Below are 21,540 nucleotides of genomic sequence, written 5' to 3'. Positions count from 1 at the left end.
TGAATTATTAACCGACTTCAAAAAAAAGGAGGAGGTTATCAATTCGGCCGGTATGTTTTTTTTTTTTAAAGTGAAACTTTTATTACATCGTCTCAAACTTTTTGGTCTGTGTAGCGCATGTCGCGTGTATCGCGGCTGCCGAGTAGGTATACCTACTCGGCAGCCGACCGTCACGCGACATGCGCTACACAAAGCAGTGTTCGGAACCGTTCGAACAGTTTCACTTTTACCGTGGTTTCATAAAACCACACAACATTTTTTATGTATGTACACCGATTACTCCGTGGTTTCTGAACCGATTTACGTGATTCTTTTTTTGTTCGATGCGGGATGGTGTCGAATTGGTCCCATAAAAATTTTATTCGGATAGGCCCAGTAGTTTTTATTTTATGAGCATTTTTGTCTGTATTTGTAAATGTTGCAAGTGCAAGTTTGAAGTCGGTTGTTTTTAACGCAGTTATCACTTGTTGATTGATGTTATTATTGATAGTATTAAATTTTACTACCTGACCCGACAGACGTTGTCTATACAAATAGAGATAAAATAATGCTTACAGCGACAGAGATTCTTAACGTGTTTTATTACTTAATTAAACCGTAAACGCCTACAATCTGATGGAATTCTTTAAATCCTAGTGAATGCGTTTAGTACATTATTAATAATTAATATATATTACAAACTAGCGGTCCGCCCCGGCTTCGCCCGTGGTACATATTTACGTTTTCTCTACATAAGAACCATCCTCCTACTTCAAGGAATATAATAAAAAAAGAATTATCGAAATCGGTTCAGCCGTTCTCGAGTTATGCGCTTACCAACACATTTTGGGATTCATTTTTATATATTCATCATCATCATCATCATCATCAGCCCATATACGTTCCCACTGCTGGGACACGGGCCTCCTATGAGGGTACAGGCCATAATCCACCACGCTGGCCAAGTGCGGGTTGGCGGATGACACATGTCGTCGAACTTTTGATTCTTCGACATGTCGGTTTCCTCACGATGTTTTCCTTCACCGTTCGAGCAGTGGTGATGTTACAACATGCGCAGATAAATTGAAAAATCAATTTATTTCCTGCGCGCTCGCCCGGTCTCGAACCCCAGACTTATCGATTATACAAATTAATAATTATACTTTGTATTGGTGACTAGAGAGACAAATTTAAAACGAGTTATGCATATTTCTGTCGGCCAGCCTATTTATTTTGACTAAATTCTCAAAGCTCTCGCCTTGACTTCTTGCCTATTTCAATGACATGAAATGATCGCTTCGTAAACGCCGTGACTTCGTCTGCAAATCGTTCCATTAAAACGCTGCGAATTGGAGTGCTATGAAAAGCATTAAATGAATAATCAGTTGATCTAGAGTGGTCGGAAACAATGGCTTTGAGCGGGCCCCTCGCCGCTAAGATATGTGCACGGTGCGCGCTGCACTGTGTGCTGTGAGTGTACGTACACCTGCGGTGCGCCGTGCGGCCCTGTTGCTGCGGCCCAGTATAATTGGAATTTTTGCATTAACGACATTCCTTCTTGGCGGCTCCATAATTTGAACAAATCGTTAAACTGAGGCCAAATCGTAGAATAGATCTTAAACGGTTTGTCGTAATCGTCAAGTTTCATTAAAATGTGCTTTGTGAACGATTGCGAGCCATTGAAAGAACTGCATTACTTTTCGTGAATATGCCGTGATGAGTGAGACGCACTCACGCAGGTGCAATCGGATGCACTGGCGTAGCTTTTCGCGCGTGTTCGTTATTTATAATAAAAGATTATCGTGGTCAACTTTAGACCTCCTATTGACGAGTTTGCGGGGCTATTATTAATCGCCACCTGTTTGCGCGCGTGCTCGGTGTTCCCAGTCTAGGCGGGCGTCTCCCGCTTACACCATCAACCATGCACACTTGACTGAATACCGTTGTCTTCGCGACTAGAGAAGACTAATCGCGTTTTGTTGACACAAAAATACTCACGACTTCCCAGTTGCGATATTATATGTAACTAAAAGTTTTTTCTTTTCAAAATTAAGTTTTTTGTTTCCTTTGAGAAACATTTTCGATTAGATTCTTCTATTTAGATATTAGAACAACTTTTCTTTCAGGTAGCGTTACAATTCCACCCATGTACGACTATAATTCATCACAAGTGATAACTGCGTTAAAAACAACCGACTTCAAACTTGCACTTGCAACATTTACAAATACAGACAAAAATGCTCATAAAATAAAAACTACTGGGCCTATCCGAATAAAATTTTTAGTGGACCAATTCGACACCATCCCGCATCGGTTCAGAAACCTCGGAGTAATCGGTGTACATACATAAAAAAAAAAAAAAAAAAAACATACCGGCCGAATTGATAACCTCCTCCTTTTTTTTGAAGTCGGTTAATAATACACCATGTCACATAGGAGTGTACACTGATACTGTACGGAATCCTTTAACGTGATTAGTGATTACCTGTTTATTTTATTAGATATTTTTTATTTCATATAAAACATGCTTTGATAGATTGCTAATAATTTCTATAGATCATATATTATTCTGATGTATATATATTATATATATAAAAAAAAATAAAAATCATGAAATAGTACCTAACATTAAAATATAAAAGATTCATGCCTAAGGTTCATGCTCACAAACTTATGCATTTAATCAATTATCTTAAAATATTTATAGAAGATTGCTTGCCCGACTGGGTTTGTTAATTGTTTACGAATTATTTGGGTGGATTATTTGGGTAGTTACGAAACGGGAAACCGTACAAATAGTGCGCAAATCAGTTGGCAATTATTATATTTAATTTTCAAGGTCCAACACATAAGCTATTATATTATGTCAGTCTGTGTTGTAAAACAAATGCATTTTTTGTCTCATTTAACTATTAAGTACTGTATTTTATGGTGGCAAAGCTGACAAGCATTGGTTCCACTTCCACGTATATTAATTACTTTTCCTTTCTGAAAATTGTTATTATTTTACTTATTTATAAAACAAAGAATATTGGTTGCTAGGTATATCCAAAAGCTAAGAGTAATTTTTCTAACACATTATCAACCGTTCTCCTGCAACAAGCTGGCATCAACAAGTCATTTTCAGTTCCATGCTTCATTTCGATTTAACTCGTGACTTATTTTCGCTTTTAATTTCAACTACCGGTGTGAACCCACGGCTAATAGGTACGTATATATGCAGATGATCTCATTTCAATGCATAATAAAAAAAAGTTATAAATATATTATAGAAGTACCTCGGAAGCATGTACGCACATACCTACAAAATAGGAATATCGAATGGTAGAATAGCGTTTTGCGTTGTCGTTGCACACAAGATCCTGTCAGACCGACATGATAAATGGTATTGCGTTTGTTAAATGTCTTTCTTATTCAAAGGGAACTCACCCCTCGGCGGACCCTTGCCAAATGTCGTTTGACCATGAAATTGTTTTCCGTTTGTGTCAAAATACCCACTTGTCAAGTCCGGTGACCACTTATATTTGGGGAACGTGTGACAGTAGTTGCATAATGTATAACATAATAATACGCTGACAATGTAACAGCTGTGGGGATGAAGGATACCGTTTCGTATGGAATTTGGAATGATGTTCACATTCATGGTCATCTGATGATTTTGTTGAAGTTGTCGCATTTAACCCAGTAGCCGATGCGTCGGCTAGATTAATGACAGTTCACATGAGTCGGTCGTCAAACCTTAATGTTGCCAGAAATCCTGTGTCTGCAGTCTTCACACGGTTTGGCTCGTGTTTTTTTTATCTTCTAGACCTATGAATTTACGAGGCTACTTCCCTTATTTACATCATAATATGTATTCACATAGCGGCTGTTCCACATCAATGAAGGGAAATTCTATAGGTTATTGTGACAGTGAATGAAAAACCAAAAAGAGAAATATCAATCGTATAAAGGCCGCTAACTCCCACACCATTCCCCCCACAAGTCTTGTTTTTGAACGTTTTCTGGAGCTCGCGAAATGTGTGTAGCCGACTTTACTTCAATTTTTGATTTTTATTTCTATGAATCCCTTAGGCCGGGTCCACATTTGTAGCATCTTGACGTATCACGATCAGTCGTATCGTATCGAGTATTTGTATCATAAATATGGACGCTCATTTGTCCATGTCGTATTATAAAGGCGTATCTTGAAAAAAAACGCGTCCATACTTATCAAATGCTGTATCATGTCAGTGTATCGGCGGCAATGGACGCTCCAGTTTTCATCCGATCCTCATATCTTTTCCTGATACGCGTTTCTTTCAGTGTACCTTCCCCTCTCGTACGGTTCAGTAACTCTAAAACTGTAACTCTTCCTCCAGCTCGTCCCAAGCGTCTTTCTTCAACACTTTGTTGAAGTAATTCTTGTGCTTGGGATCCCATAACACTTCTTTTCTTTTATAGGCGTCGATTAGTTTTATAACACTTTCGTTATCCCAGCTCATCTTCAATGTTTACTCCTCTTTCACAAATCACGAAATGGCGGGAACACAGGCAATGATCGCGTATCAATTGCATTCACGTCCAAACTTGAGCGATACGATGTGTATCCTCTTTGATGATCGCGGAAAAACCGACACACGATGGTTCGCGGTGTATCACGTATATCGTATCGTAATACAGTATCAAAATACGTCCATACCACCGATCGTGATACGCGTATCAGATACGAGGTGTATCATGATACACGGTTAGTGCGGATCGGGCCGTATCAGATACGGTGTGTATCATCAACGGGTATCATCTTGCGTCCAAACTAGCGATCATGATACGCGCCGAGGCCACGCAACGGAGATACGATACACCGAAATGCTACAAATGTGGACCCGGCCTTAGTTGCAGCTGTGAGACGGTGCGGTATTAGCAGTGTTTGTTTAAGATGCTGTAATATACATATTATATTTTATCAAACACTTATCTTGTATTATTTTGACAAATGAATATAGGTGCTAAATGCTGGTTAGATGTATTTTTTAACGTGTTTTGCGTTCGTTATTATTCTTATCTTGTAAGTTTCATATACCACGAAAACTGAAAATGTTGTGCATAAAATTTCCTTTAAATTATATTTTTTTGTACGGTCGTATTTTTCATTTTCAATTTCTATGACGTACCTACGATGATCACCGTTCCAGCGACGGAAGCGATAACATAGCTTAGTGCTGACCATGCGTATGGGACGGTCGCATGATCTTAGGTGCACATATTATGATGAGGAAGCGATTATGAGAATATAACTAGGTATTTAGGTATTGCATTGATTATATTTTTACGACAGTCGTTTGTTTTTTTACGTCGTTGGTATCGTACACTAAAGTTGTAATGAGAAGATAGACGTTTTGTCCTTGAGTATCGGCGAGTAAAGTAATTAATTTCGAGTTGGGTGAATGATTGTTGGTTTTTATCAGCACGCGGTGTGGGTCGAGCTCGGGGCTAGAGGCGCGACGCGGGGGGGGTTTCACTGCAAGCCGTTGTGACACCGCTTCGCGGCTCGCGCCCTCTGCGGCCGCACTCCGCGCCGCGCTCAGTCATTCGGATACGCTTGCACTAGCGCGCTGCGTGTACCGTTAACGCTGTTCGTTTTTGTAACTGTTTGTACGCGTGATTGCCGACCTGAGTGCTTCCACGTCAGACGCTATCGTTGCCGGCTTCGGAAACTAGATGCACAGAATGAAACACCGCAGGTAGTACAATTTCGATTGAATATCATGCAGCCGGCGAACCGGGCGTGCTGTTTTCCTAGAAATAAATCGAATTATTTTTAATAAGATACAAGTATACATTTTTAATAATGTAGCGTAATATAAGTAAATTTGACAATTCAGTAATGGATTGCATATAACACGAGCACGTGGTGGGCTGAATAAAATGGCGGCGCCGGCGACGGCGCGATTGGACTTGAGTCACCGCGCCAAACGCCAAGTTTTACTGATAAAATTGCATAGTATAGGGTGTCCAGGTTCTCGGGAACGCGTACTGGTATACAGGTCGCTCATTCTTCTGTCAATTCACTGCCCTACCTAAGCCAAGAACTTGAATCTCATTACTAGTAGGTACTTATCAACAGGGTAAAATTTTATTCGCCGATTTGTCTCAGCTTAAAATCGTCTTAAAATATTTTGTCGTATGCTATCACGTAAATGAATACCTAACAACCGCGCCTTGAGCCTTTTGTAGTAAACGAAAGCCAAAAGACTTATAAATTTATTTTTGTGCTAATGTCTCGTTTTATTTTAACCTAAATGAACTTTTTTTAAATATTTACTTCAATAACAGTAAATACGTAGGTATTCAGATGTTTGTTATTGTAAGACTTAATTTGCATGTGAAAAATAATCAAAACTAATCGATTGTTTTCACGAACGTTTCATAAAGAAAGGAAAAACAGTAGTACACGTAATAATGAGCTGTATGAGAAAAGTACGTTGAGCGAACGTGCCAGTGTTGCAAGAGCCAGCGCGGGATGCCGCGCTGCGGCGGCAAGGGCTCTTGCGGCGCTGGTCGCCGGAACCGGTCGGCGTTTGTCGTGCTCGGCTGCTCATTCTACTAGTATTAGATGTAGGTAATCGTGGAATAACTATTTACCTTTCTGGGACTGCTCATATTAAATCTTTAAATGGTTTTGAATAACAAACTTCCCGTGCATTTACAGCAATATATAATATATTGTGTACTGTAGCGATCCTTTAATGGTAACCGGTTGCGGCTAGAGGTCGGCGTAATTGTAACTTTCCATCCAAAAAGTTAAGAACAGGTCTCCAGACAGCGTACATTGTACAATGCCTTATTTGGTTGTTTGTTTATAAAGTTTTCGGTGCTATTGATTGCACGGCCTAACGAGGTCTGTAATTACGATGCAATATGCGTGGCTGTCTGCGTGTTTTTATATGAAATGAATTATCTTACCATTATTTTATTTTAACTTGACAATTAATATTAGGTCCCCTGTGTCGGAGGCTAGAAATTGTTTTCGTATTTAGTTTTTTGTTCAAATAGAAGGTTAGAATTTGAAAAAATATGTTTTAAGTCTGTTAGTACTGCCTTTTATGCTTATCAAGAAACTGGATAGGTAGATAGATAATTATAGAAATGGATTTTGTTTAAAAACAACGTAGTTTAAATGTGAATGGCTTTGTTGCCTTTACTTAAAAGTTAAAACCGTACTGAGTGTGCAAAGTTAACCATGTTGCTACATTATAAGTACATATGTTTTTTTTTCTAATGTTATTTCGAAGCAGGTTCCTTACAAAGCAAAGCTGAATAGCGAACTTCTGCAACCCGACATTTCCAATAGCAAGATTTAAATTTCACCAACGAAGCGCATTTCTTCGGCTCACCGTGTCGAGTATCGATACCGTTGTATGTTCTAGGTAAATAAGAATACCAACACATGCCTACGTAGGTTATGTGCAGAGCAATATAAAAAGCGCATTGTAGTGAATAGTTAGGGTTAAATAGTGCTCCGCCCCTCGCGGTATGGCCTGGACCATTCGCGGTACCCCTAGGGATCACGCGCTATTGTGTTGAATGGGCGGAATCGTAGTATTAAAGCTGAACTAACGTTATATACGATATACATAATATGTACTGTGTGTAACGCGCATTCCTTCGTATACAGGTTTGCAATCTAATCGATAACTTGACATAGTTTAGCAAATTCATTGACTATTGCTTATTTTATTCAATGTCCGTGACGGAAAATTATAATCGAACAGGCGCGCGCGTATTGGTACTCTTCGCATGTAAACATCGCTGTTTCGCAAACGTTTTGTGATAACTCGTTGCTAAGCTAAGTTACCGATTTTGTCGTAAAAGTATTTGAATTGGGTCTGTATACGTATCGCGGTGCGATGATTGCGGTGCCAGGCGCGATACGGAGCTGTAACTGAGTACTACTCCACGCGGAGTAACTAGATATGATAAAGTGATAAGGCATGTGGATGCGATGATCGTAGACATAGTAAGAGAATGTAGGTAAACGCACTACGAGGGGTCACCTGGCGCGGGCGACCCACTACGACTTGTGAATGGCGATCGGGGTGGAGGCGCGGGGTGCGCGGGGGCCGGCGCTCGGTGATGTCATCTCCGGCTCCGCCATTTTGTGTGTAGGGTCGCGTATCGCTCGCTTGCAGGCCGCCGCCCGCGCCCCTACCCCGCACACCCGCCGCATTCTGATGCGCGTACACTATACTCACGATGATTGCACTTTTGTACCCCAGGTTCGACACTGGGTTCAAATATTTGCTCCTTCGGAATGTACACAAGATGTGCATATCTCGATTCGGGGTCATGTTTCAATATTTCATAACAGAAATGTAATTAATTTTATGATAAACTAAAGTGTATGCACTCGAGATAAATTTTTCCATTCATACTCGAGTTATCAGTATTTTGTTTAAATAATTGAGTGATTGGGCATCGTAAACCGCGCGGATTCGCGTGGGCGATACGCGCCGACCTCTGTGTGCATATTATCAATGGGCATGTCGCTTGTCACAGCCGGTCGTCAAAAGTGCTGATCAGTGGGCTGCCCCTGCACGTTCGGTTCGACAACATCGAGCCTCTGCTCTCACAGTACGGCAACGTGCAGCACTGCGACAAAGCCATCTCGCGCGATGCGAACACCCAAGCGGTGTACATCACCTTTGAAACCCCTGAACAGGCACAGCAGTGAGTATAGGCCCCGCTTGACACTGCATGAATTTCTCTTCCACTCTCTGTGCTTATCTACACTGTGCTATCTTCTACTCTGTGCTTTACAACTGCGCTCTTTCGCGTTATCGATTGCATGACTTGGTGGTGGAAAATGTAGTGGTGTTGGTTATGGGATTATTAGACTTTTTGGCGACGTTTGTGTATTTGTGTGTTTGGTGGAAAATGTTCATGTGTAAAGAATTGGGAGGTCAAATAAGTTTAATGTTTCTATAAGAGATAATCGTAAGAACTTAGATTAATGTAATATTGTAATTAATTTTTAGTAATATAAAAAATAAAATTTATGTGCATGTAGTGAATCTTAATTATTCAACGTGCAAGAAAGTTGTTTTTATGCCCCTTATTGTCGTTACCACTTGTTCATTAACACGCATGCCAAGAAATAATTATAATAAATGAATTTTAATAGATTATTCATAAAATATTCATTCCATAGATAAATTAACAAAATATTTCCAATATTAACGTATCTGAAGAGAGATTCTTTCAAATTATATTTTCTTGTTGAAGCAATTTTAAGATAACAAACGGAAATGTGAGTTTTATCACTTTTTGTTAATTTTTTTTTAAGATCACATAATTAAATTGCGTTGACACCTTTCTCTCATATCGTATTGCAATCGGATAGTTGCGAGGTGTAATCGAGTCCGATGTGAAATCGTCTAGAGCGGATGTTGGAACACGTGTGTTTTCAGGGCTATTAATCTCCTGAACGGATTCGAGCTGGAGGGCAGCCGCATGAAGGTGGAGCCGGCCGAGGGCCCGGCGCGCGGGGGTCGGCGGGGCAGGCCCGGCGGCGGCCGCGGCGGCGGCGTGCCGGGCACCGGCTCGCGCCCCACCGACTTCCCGCTACGCCTGCTCGTGCAGAGCGACATGGTGGGCGCCATCATCGGCCGCCAGGGCAGCACCATCCGCCTCATCACGCAGCAGAGCCGCGCCCGCGTCGACGTGCACCGCAAGGACAACGTCGGCTCCTCCGAGAAGGCGATCACCATCTACGGCAACCCCGAGAACTGCACCAATGCATGCAAGCGCATCCTAGAAGTTATGCAGCAGGAGGCCAACAACACTAACAAGGGGTTTGTACATTTAGCTCACTATTACATATTTATATCCCTATTTGCATCTAACGATGTTTATGATACTCCAACACTATATAGGACCATTGAATACGATTCCCTCATGCTTTCTATTAACTATGATTGATAATAATATACTGTCGTCTGAAAGCCGTCGCCCCTCCGGTAGCCTTATTACGCACGAGGCGAGTCTTCATTACTTGATAGTTCCACTGAATTATTTAGCCACGGATGACACTTATCGACCGACACGACGGTTTAAATAAAGCCAACTTTAATGGTGATTGTATATCTTGCAAATAACTTAAATAAAAAGCCTCGACGGACCCACTTTACATATTAAATGAATGTGAACACTTCCATATTGATTGCAATTAAGTTATTCAGTTGGAAATGCCTATATCACGACTTATTAATTTATTATTTCCCAGACAATACTATAATTGTTTCCGATTTATGTAATATTGAGTTAGTGTAATAGGCATGACGACAGTATTCATAAATGATCGTATTAGTGTTTTTAAGGGAAAATGTGCAATAAATAAATTCAATATAGTGACTTAGAAATCTTAAAACCATTAAGATTAATGAGATTATCAATAAAATAAAACATTGAAATTCTGCAGTTAGCCATTTTGACTAAAACACGCGTGACGTCACGCTTAAGTAAACAACTCGCGTCAGATGTGTTTTGTTGTTATGAATATGTTGAGAATACGCATTTTTATTTATTTTCTATTGTTTCACGTATGCTTTATCGACTCAGAACAGAAATACAATTGCGAATAAACGAAAACGTGGTTCGGGGTTCTCTGCACCAACTTTATACAATCATTTCTTATTATTTCTCGCTTGAAATAATTACTAACACATTTTTGAGCATTATTTTTATGTGGATTCATACTGCAATACTGCACACCACTCATAAACTTTGAAATTCGTTTCTATAACACATATTAAATAAAGACTTTTTTAATTTTCTTCGCAATGCGTACAAATAATTACGTATTTACCAAAGTTTGACGTCACGCTTACGCCATGACACCTGCGAGCTGTTTTGGCACAGATATTAAATATTTTTTGGAAAATGGCTTTAATCTTCGTTAAATTTAAGTATATTACCGAAATATAGGGTTTTTCTTGTATAGTAAACGTATACACACATTATGGAAGAGGATTTCAAAATCTTTCGTCATGCCTATTATATAATTGAGATTTTCCAATTTTCAGTGAGATCTGCCTGAAGATCCTCGCTCATAACAACCTGATCGGCCGCATCATTGGCAAGGGCGGCAACACGATCAAGCGCATCATGCAGGAGACAGACACCAAGATTACAGTGTCGTCCATCAACGACATCAACAGCTTCAACCTGGAGCGCATCATCACCGTCAAGGGCACCATCGAGAACATGGCCAAGGCGGAGTCGCAGATCTCTGCCAAGCTCCGGCAGAGTTACGAGAACGATCTGCAGGTGAATAAAATATTTTCGTTACGATAAACTTACCGGGCATACATTTACAAGTTTAAATCGATTAAAAGGGTAGTTTGGTGTACTACTAAGCCAGATGTTTAGTAAGGTGTGCGTGCGCAGGTGCTGGCGCCGCAGAGCATAATGTTCCCCGGGCTGCACCCGATGGCGATGATGTCGACGCGCGGCTACTGCGGCGCGCCGCCTCCCTTCCCGCCGCCGATCTACGCGCCGCTGTCCGGCCAGGGCGGCGCGCAGCAGGGCGCCGGCGACTCGCAGGTGAGCACACACCCTCACATTACTCGTTCAACAAAAGTAGCTCGCTTACAACTATGTGTGACATTTGATTTACATCTACTACTCTTTAACTTGAATATTTTGAAAGCAAACTGAACCCTTTCATCGTGTGTATGCATACTTGAATCGATTATATTATTATGGTGTGATTCATGCCGATTGCTGAGTATGGCTGCATACACGAGTCCGTACCGCGAATTTGATGACTCACGAGCAGATGTAGATTTAATACATATTTTGAGCTGCCATGTTGAGAGTTGAAATGATCGGGCAATCGAAAAATATTGTGCAAATATGAAATCCAATAAATAGCTATGTTTTTTAAAGATGTCAAAATATGGTGGAGGTTCTCAATTTGACTGATTTTTTGGGTATGTTTATTGAGATCTCGGAACATTTTACTGTGTGAACTTATTTTTATTGAAAATGAGTGGCGACTGGTAGTCCCTTAACTTCCAGTTTTGACTATTTGAAGACTGTTTAGTTTACTGTTAAAAGGTTCGCCGTTAATAAGTGCAAGTGACTAATACGATAATATGGAATGTGTGTAACAGGAGACCACATACCTTTACATCCCGAACAACGCGGTGGGCGCGATCATCGGCACCAAGGGCTCGCACATTCGCAACATAATCCGTTTTAGCAACGCGTCCGTAAAGATCGCGCCCTTGGAGCAGGACAAGGGTGAGGGCGCCGGTGTGGGCGTCGGCGTGGGCGTGGGCGTGGGTGTGGGCGCCGGCCCGGGCGCGGGCGCCGGTGCGGGCGCCGCCGCTGCTCAGCAGGAGAGGAAGGTCACCATCGTGGGCAGCCCTGAGGCGCAGTGGAAGGTACTGTCTTAATACTTATTCATTTATTGTATGTGTCTGCTCAAAACAATATTTATATTCAATTTCGTAATATGAAGTCTGTGTTTAAATCGAACATATAACAAAACGTGATAACCGTGCGGTATACTAATGCGGCGCGTGACCCGTTTCAGGCGCAGTACTTGATCTTCGAAAAGATGCGCGAGGAGGGCTTCATGTCGGGCTCGGACGACGTGCGGCTGACCGTGGAGATCGTGGTGGCGTCGTCGCAGGTGGGGCGCATCATCGGCAAGGGCGGGCAGAACGTGCGCGAGCTGCAGCGCGTGACCGGCTCGCTGATCAAGCTGCCGGAGCAGCCGCAGCCGGCCGGCGCGGCGCACGACCACGAGACCACCGTGCACATCGTCGGCCCCTTCTACAGCGTGCAGGTATGGCCCGCCGCCCTGCGACTGCCCCGCTCGGCCCTAGCCCGCGTTGACCTGTGCCCATTGTGCGTTAGGCGTGCTGCATATTACCCGTATTCTTCCTGTATTTCGTTGTAGATTGAGCATTAATATTTATTTAACATCCGACGCGCACACGGTACACACCCCGTCCATTGTATTTCCTGCCAATTGCATTACATGCACATTAATTCAAATGTAATATTACATCGTCTACACATCCGCATTTAAGTGATGCAGTCGTGAATTTATTGCATCGTTGATTTACCATCGGTTTTATATTTACTTTTTATAGAACAATTCAACATGCTTCAAAGGCGTAATCGCAAATTGGATGTTAAATAATAAATTTCTAGTGTACAATACAAATTACAATCCGTGTAGCTTTAAAACAACGACTCGATGTCGCAATGGAAATCTAGTCAATGTCTGGTATGGGCCTCAGTATAATGTGTTACTGTTTTACAAATGTTGTTTTATACTATCGCGAGTCAAGAAGAATTCCTTATGCTTGAACGATAATGTACGGAATTCTTTTTGATCAAATCGACGATATTTATTTCTTGCGACTTTATAATATGTTTCGGATAATTATTTTGTTATTGCTCAGTTACTTATAAGCTAATAGATAGCTTTTATATAGTGGAGATTATATATATATTTCCAACTGAGCATTATCAAATATTCAATAAATGATATGCATAGAATGTTTCATTAACAGTAACTTGCACACCAGTCACATACTACACTCATACTTACTGAAAATCGTAATAACTGCGTAATAAAATTTGGCAATACGTTATAGACCGATACACAGTCACTTCTACATAAACATTAAACATTAAACTACTCTAACAACAGGCAATCTCATGTCCATATTTTAATATACTGGCTTTTTGAAATACCTTCTTCAATCCAAATTTTAGTTTTGTCATTTTATTTTTCGATTCACTCGTCGCTATTTAGAAACTTAAGATTTGCGATGAAAGCGTAATGTGTATGGTATGAACGGGAGAGAGAATGTAGCTAGTGCCAAGTCCAACCGAGGAGATTGAAGATGGACGCGTTAAGATAAGTACAAAATATGTAAATAAGGGATTGCTGGCGTTGCGAAGTGTTTTGTTACCGGCGACTCACTGTGGCATAATAATTTTTACGTTTTGTAGCAGCCACCAGATGGCGGGTGAACGCGCTCGGTCCCCGTTGCTTCCGATTTGACCGTGGTTCACAATGAATTGCCTGTTAGGACGTCGCAATAGGTAAGTTTCCGTTCCATTGTATTGAGCGAAATCAGCGAATGTTTTTAACGTTTTGTTTTCTAAGTGTTTGTCGACCCTGGACTTGGTTACTACGCGTGTGGATGGATGACGTATGTGTGGTTTGTTTTAGATAGAGGTGCAGGTTGCATTATGTTCCGTATTTTTTGTAATCATGTACTATTCATCAATTACATCACACTATACAGACATTGAAAACACTGTACGAAAATATTGTTGATAATTAATTCCTAATCTTGTTATGTATTACACTCGAATAGAATGTGTAGTGTTTATTCATTAGGATTATTTGCTAGCGCGCGATTTATTTATGTTTTAAATATAAGTGAATAGATATTATTTCGTGTAAATATAGTTACACTATAAACTTATGTAAATAATAATAATTAATGTATGAGAAATGATCATAATCATAAGAAATGCATCGCGATAAATAATGAAATTATTCATTTCACTTATATTTAAAAGATCTATACTGACGGCGTCACGAAATGTTCAGTTTACTTTAAACTTGGTAAATTTTATTATTTTATATTATTGTATCTGGCTGGCGAAAGTAATTTTACTTTTTAGTTAATTACGTGTATAATATTACGTGTGTTAAATAAGTTTAATCACATTTTCTACACTCGTGACGTCGGCAGAATAAGAGTTAACATTGGGAACCCTCACACGGATCGACCCAAAATAAAATTACCCACTGCTAATTGAACTTTGTACAGACGATCGTCCTCCCTCAATCGTATCTGATCGACTGGTATTTGATGGTGAGGTGTGTGAAGAGTGAGGACTATCGTCTGTCGGGCAGCGGTGGGCCGGTGGGCCGGTGGCTGACGAGAGCGTGTGTTGCAGTCGGCGCAGCGACGCATCCGCGCGATGGTGGCGCAGGCCAGCGCGCCGGGCCGCCACCGCCGCGCCGCGCAGCCGCCGCCGCAGTAGGCGCTCTACTACCACCCGCCGGGGCCCGCCGCAGTAGGCGCTCTACTGCACGCCACCCGCCGGGGCCCGCCGCAGTAGGCGCTCTGCTGCACACCACCCGCCGGGGCCCGCCGTATCCGTTGTAGCGCCGACAGATAACTAGACCCCGCCCCGCCTGTTCGGCGCATGCAGACACCGACGATAGCGCCGACTTCCGCCAGTAGTATTTCACCTGTCTTTAGCGTACGCATTGTTTCCATACCCGTTCAGTATTGTTCGGTAGACCCGACTCACACGTTTTATAATAGTTTCGCTAGCGTGCGAGATGAATTTATGTACCTACTGGTCAATAGTTGGTGTCTATGTATGTTTAATGAATGGTATCTATAGAATGTATCTATAATTGATTTATAACTTACTCGTTTACAGTATATTTAGTAGCAATTAAAGATAGATGTTATAGACTGGCCGTCTACCAAACTTTGTAATCCAATCTATTTACAATTATCTTTGTAAAAGTCAATGTTTTTTAATGTCATAAAATTTGGCCAGTTACGTTGCCCGTATTGTCATTGTAGATAGATTGAGTACAGAGATTGGTACTTACTCGGTTTTCACATGCAGTGACTCATTTTGATTGTGACTGAATGAATTGATTTTTTTTCTAGGGATAAAAGATAATGTAACAATTATTCATAAACGAAATGAGTCGATATCCAAATGGGAACCGAGCTTACGTGTAATCCTTTGGTATTAAAAACACGCAAGTGTACAAATTAATTTAAAACGGTTGATGTGAAGTTATTCCATCAGACTTGAGAACAGTATTGCAAAAATTTCATCTCTTTTTTAAATAGTTGCAATGTATACTTAAAAAGTGTCAAAATTCCATTTCAACATTCAAAGCTGATTCGGACCTACAAATCGATCACTGCGAAGGTTCTAGTTATTTGGCGCGCATATACCAAGAGCACACCTTCAATACATGTTCCTCGTTTGCTAGGACGGTCGCGTGCGATCCGCGGGAGCTGACCACACTCCACCGAATATGCTGATTTTTATTTTGTCCTCACTTTAAATTGTATAATTTTCCCTATCATTAGATTCCTTCCTCACACGCCGACGCGCTCGCCTGTGGATCGCACCGTTTTGACTCGCATTTATAAAACTATCAGATTTAAACAGATGTTTTCTAAGTGTAGAATATAATTGTATAGGTAACTTGCGTAAAATCTAGTTAGGATTTAAAATCGTACGTAACTTCGGATACGTCGGCCCTACTGTAACTTTTTAATATCGTAAAGCTATGTCCCTACCGCGCTGATATTTTAGTATTCGCCCAGGCGTCTCCAACGCCGGTGGGGACACACCTTTACATTATATGTCTATATTATACATATATCTGTTTAGAAGTTGTGAATTCTATAACTGACGATATAAGACCGGAGCGCGCGCTTGTAAATAGCAAGGAGTCCTCTCGCTCGTTGTTGATCGATGTATTAACTATTAAACTAGTAGTAAATAAATATTAATCTTTCCGCAATTATACATGTTGAAGACTATTATATATAACTATATATATTTTTCATATACAATTATTTTTCATATAAACAGTTGACCCAATGAGATATATAATTGTTAGATTGTTTTCTTACCGTTAATATATATCCGATGGTTACATTGCAATAGTTATCCATATTTAGTTCTTATACAAGTGTTAAGTAGACAATGCAATTATACAGACGTGTATTTTGTTTCGTTATTGAGATAGATTAATCTGTTACATAAGATACATACGGTGTGTGGGTTGTAACAACTCGGGACGGATGAGTCGCAGCACTGGGCTCGCTACGGAGCGTGGCGCTCGCTCCGCCGGCTCGCTACGGAGCGTGGCGAGGACGCTCCGCCGGCTCGCTTTACCTGGCCGCTACACATATACGTTCCACTCGATATCGATTGTTGGACGTTGACTGCTGGTTTACGATTTATTTGTATAAGTGACATTTGTTGATCGTTTTCTTTATAATTTTGTTAGCTTTATAACGGTTTTTTGTGTCGTCGCGTTAAAAGGGCACTCGGCACTGCGCCCACGCGCCCCGCGCTTGATGCGACTCTAGTATTTGTGTTATTATTGTGCCAAGGGAGATATATTGTGAGATTAAGATTTAAGTGAATGATATCAAAATTGGAAAGCTTAGATGTTTATATTTATGAATGTGATAATAATATATGGAAGTTGTGGAACTGGATGTTTCACGTTCTAGTTTCGATCTTGTCATCTTAAGTAAGTTAGTGTATATTAGTTAGGTGGCAGCAAGCTCCGGACACGAAACCAGCTCTCCGAGTAGTTAACGGGACTTGCCCGCTCCGCTACACCTACTTGTGCCGATTGGGTTTCACAGAGACTCTGTTGAATTCTATCATAATGTTTCAATTTGAATTATTTAATTATATTATTGCATACAATAGCTTATTCCGGAAATAAACTATTATATTAGTAATCCTTATTTCATTCAATTTATTAATATAATTAACAATTTATTATTATAATAATTAATAATTTAAAAGGTATCTCTGTGAAATGCAATCGTCACCCTGAAAGCGCCGATCTCGCTGTATCAAACCACTTCCAAATATTATTAATAAATCTCGCAATTGGACTACGAAAACTACTGTTCCACTGCGCTTGGGTAATAAAGTGGGTTTCTTAATTCAACGATTTGTATTACGATGTATCGGTATATTCTCAAACTAAGTTTGACCGACTATGAAGCGGGTAGCCCGCGTACCCAGGCGCAGGGCCATGTATAACCACGTGATCAACTGATCGATCTGGTCAGTCACACCCAGACGTTGACGGAAGGCGCGCCTGCTCCGACGGCGCGACAATCGTACTCAACTCTGCGATTATACACACGCTCCGCAGTGACGGTCAACGTTGCCGTGCCTACTGTATCATACAAATCTTGATAACTATGAAGTTTATTATATTTTACGTGTTGATCGAGCGCAACGTTGACTCGAAATGAAATCTACAGTATGATATGAAATATATTTACTGAGTAACTTATACTTATTTGACTTGACCTTTTTGCTATGTAATTGTAATAAATGATTTTTTTGTATGTATCACATTATGAATGAAATTTATATTAAACCGGAATCGGATGAAGATCGGTACAAATCTCAAATAAACAGCGCGTTGCCCGTTGAGTTTTTTTTTCTATTTTTTGCTTTTTGTTATATTAAATTGTGTATGCGGCGGGCGGGCACGCGTTGTGGAATAACGAATATAAGTTGTAAGAAGGGGGTGGCCGTCAGTTCTTATTGGAAGTCCCGGCTAGCTTATGTCGATAAGCTTCGGTCGCATGACGCGCGCGTTCCCTTCTGGCATGTGCACGTTTTGGTTACATTGTTTGATTTCGCTGGCTCATTCATCATTGTGTACAATCGGTATCAAGTACTTGTGTGCACCTTTTTTTACAACATTTGATTGGTCCTAAATTACAAATCATCGGTCCAAGTCCATTTGACAATAAATATATTTTAAAAATCTTCTGTGTAATGTAGATATTTTTCACAACGAATTCTGACGAGCCAGCGCTTTCACGCCGGACAAAATTGTTGTAACTAGGTTCCATACAACCTGTATTCGTTTTTCCTCGATTAGTATTAGTACAAAGATGCGTACTTAAATTATAACAGCAGTGTTCCGTTCGGCCGAAACGTCGGCTAATTACTTGACACACATTCCATAATGTATTTTTATATTCGTCATGGTGTCACTCTCCTCGGAGATAGGGCGTCGTCAGCGGGCAGGACCCGAACTGCACCACTCCGACAATATGAGACGCATAACCTCCAGACCCGAAACGTTCACACATTTAATTATTATCAGCACGATATAGTTTCTTTCGACCACCGATTACTACTTCGCGAGGTGTTTAATTTAATTTTAAGTGATTTGGTGAAAGTTTTCGTTTTCGAGGCACGAGGTTTATGTCGGGCTCCGCGCGGCGGCGGAACGCGGCGCGAGCCCCCCGAGGCGCGGGGCGGCGCGGGCACTCTGCCCGAGGCGGGCGCTCCGCCGCCGCGCGGCCCCATCGAGAAGACGTATACAATGAGAAGCAGTTAGGACTGAGCGCGGAGCCAGCCGCGCGGCAGGACAGTGTACATATAGGCGTGTGGTTATTCCTTCCAAGTAAAGCAGGAGTCGTAATGCTAGCCTCATTATGATTTGATTTTGTTTAGCGAGCAGAAATGAATAGTTTTTAGTTTATTGTATCGTTGTGAAGTAGTGTTAAGTTATGGCGGGCGCGGGCGGGCGGCCCGAGACTGAACTACACCTGCCGCCTCGCTCGCGCTCCGCCAGCCCTGTACCCCTTTCCCTTACCCTTACATGTCATGTTCGCTAATTACCTTTATCGTTCTTGTTTGGTTGATTGTACTGTTACATTAATTATACTTTAATTTGTAATGTGTGTAATCAATTTTGTGTATTTGGCGTGTGATCGAATGGTTTTCGATTTGATTGTGCGTGCTCGATCAGGCGCATTCCGAGTGAGGCACGCGTCCCGAACGGCATGTAATATGTGTAATATTGAATAATAAATAAATGTTTACGGTATGTATTAGTTGGCGCGCGGCGTCGTGTTGATGCTTCTCATATCGTTAGGTCGCAGGTACAATATATAGAAGTTTTGTTTACGTTCACTACAGTTCACGCAGGACGTTCACACATGTACCACACAAATTTTTCTTTACTGTTATTTTTAGAGCCATTTTTGTAATTGGTATAAGTTCTGAAACTAATAACTACCTCAATATTACTAAATGAATATGATAATTATCTTTGTGCATGTTTTTGGGAACTGAATTTAAACTGAAATTTCAATATAGTATAAGAATGCTATTTTCACCGTAACGGAAAATATTGTCAAATTTAGGTTTCTTAATGTAATAAAACGATGAAAATTATTTTGTGCTTTTATTTCAACACCTTTTCTTAATTTTAATTGACGCGATCATTTGACGCAACATTTAGCAAACCATGTTACACATAATAATACGTTCATTGAATCACGAACCCGAATTAAGTTACCTAGCAAATCTACATCTAAGTATATCGAGATGACACAGTACCCACAAATACTGACCTTCCTGCTTTTGTATCACAAGAGATGATAAATTTACAGAGACGAATCTGCGCGCTATTAAAAATTAACCTAAAGTTAGGTATTAACATTTAAACGCCCCATACATACTCAAGTTCATAATCAATGATGCTGCGCATATGTATAATACTCATGACCTAAAGAATTGATGTCATAATTAATATTGAACTAGATGGACAAAATCTAAATTATAGTGCGACATAGAGCGCTGTCCGGGTGGAAGAAGCAGAATGCATTGTTCTCGGGTAGTGGTAGCTGATACCGCTTGCTGGTTGCTTGGTGGATCCTCAATGTACCCCTGGTGAAGTTCTCGAACTTTGTCATTCTCTCTGTTTTAGGGCTGAGAAGCGGCGCAGAATAAAAAGCATACTTCTTAAGTTTTGGGGTTTTGGAATCTTTCATCTCATTCATTATTTCCGAAGCGACCTGCTCCATGACTGGATCTCGGGTCGTTTTTGTGAACGCTTTTTTATGACTTAATCCAACTTTTTTAAACCCTGGTGAAATAATTTAGCATTAGTATGAGAACGATAATTTGCTTATGAATGAAATAGATCTACCTGATCCACAGCATGTTGTAAATGATATTACAAAATGAGAAAAGTATGGGTAGTCTTTCTACAAAATATATGTATATCAAAGAAGTTTTAAAATTTAAATCTTACCAAGTTTTTTAGGCGGTAGTTCGTTTTTCACAGGATTTTCGAGTTTCGTATGGAACGATTGTTGTGTAATTATAGCTGAAGAGTGTTCTTCAGTGGTATATATTTTACTTTTGGGACTTTCACTGGTTGAAGATGTTATCGATATACTCATAGATGTCGAAGTTTGTTTCGTTGTTTCGGTTTTTGGTGACGTGGTGGTAGTTGTAGTCGATTTGGGGATGTCGCCGCCAGGATGTGGACCGAATGCATCTTCGTAATCTTGTCTTCTGCTTTCTTAAAATAATGTTCACTAAATTATTTACCCAATTAGACAGGTTCATCTAATCAAAAAGAACACAGCTGCAAATCATTGCGATTTCGGTACATATTATATGGTATATTATGTAGGTAGTAGAATTGACAATAATAGCGAGCGAATGAAATCATTGGTCATCGGCCAGGGGTTGGGCGGAAACCATCCTGAAAATGAATGATTACGCCCTCCCCTGAACACCTCACGCCACACCCACGAGTGGCATTTTGCAATAAAAACCTAACGCAGTAGTTGCTTTTTAATTCTTGAATGCATAGGATTGGTAACTCATGAAATGAATTGAGTTGCTATAATTTTACAAAAACGGACAGTATTCTGTATTGCTTTAAATATATAGCCACGCATTTGGTTCCGCATATCTCAA

At 40.6% G+C, this 21,540-nt stretch overlaps 1 protein-coding gene across 4 annotated transcripts in view; it reads left to right on the top strand.

The window, feature by feature from the left end:
* Positions 1-20,001, top strand: part of Imp (IGF-II mRNA-binding protein) — a 56,630-nt gene extending 36,629 nt beyond the window's left edge. For 2 of the 4 annotated variants that reach the window (XM_089695987.1, XM_089695976.1), the window contains exons 2-8: positions 8,518-8,688; positions 9,429-9,812; positions 11,043-11,286; positions 11,407-11,562; positions 12,135-12,407; positions 12,560-12,814; positions 14,959-20,001. In XM_089695987.1, the coding sequence (XP_089552113.1) occupies positions 8,518-8,688; positions 9,429-9,812; positions 11,043-11,286; positions 11,407-11,562; positions 12,135-12,407; positions 12,560-12,814; positions 14,959-15,045 (1,570 nt within the window). In that variant the 3' untranslated portion in view covers positions 15,046-20,001. Of the gene's footprint in view, positions 1-5,505; positions 5,703-8,517; positions 8,689-9,428; positions 9,813-11,042; positions 11,287-11,406; positions 11,563-12,134; positions 12,408-12,559; positions 12,815-13,995; positions 14,422-14,958 lie in introns of those variants that run through there. The other 2 variants (XM_089696004.1, XM_089695995.1) reach the window with 2 other exon arrangements.
* The last annotated feature ends 1,539 nt before the right edge of the window (positions 20,002-21,540 follow it).

The sequence above is a fragment of the Colias philodice genome, chromosome 1, assembly GCF_061535455.1.
Source record: "Colias philodice isolate Cphi_HAF_F1 chromosome 1, ilColPhil1 Martin Lab GWU primary, whole genome shotgun sequence".
NCBI classification, from domain to species: Eukaryota; Metazoa; Arthropoda; class Insecta; order Lepidoptera; family Pieridae; genus Colias; species Colias philodice.
This window is presented reverse-complemented; position numbering and strand designations above follow the sequence as displayed.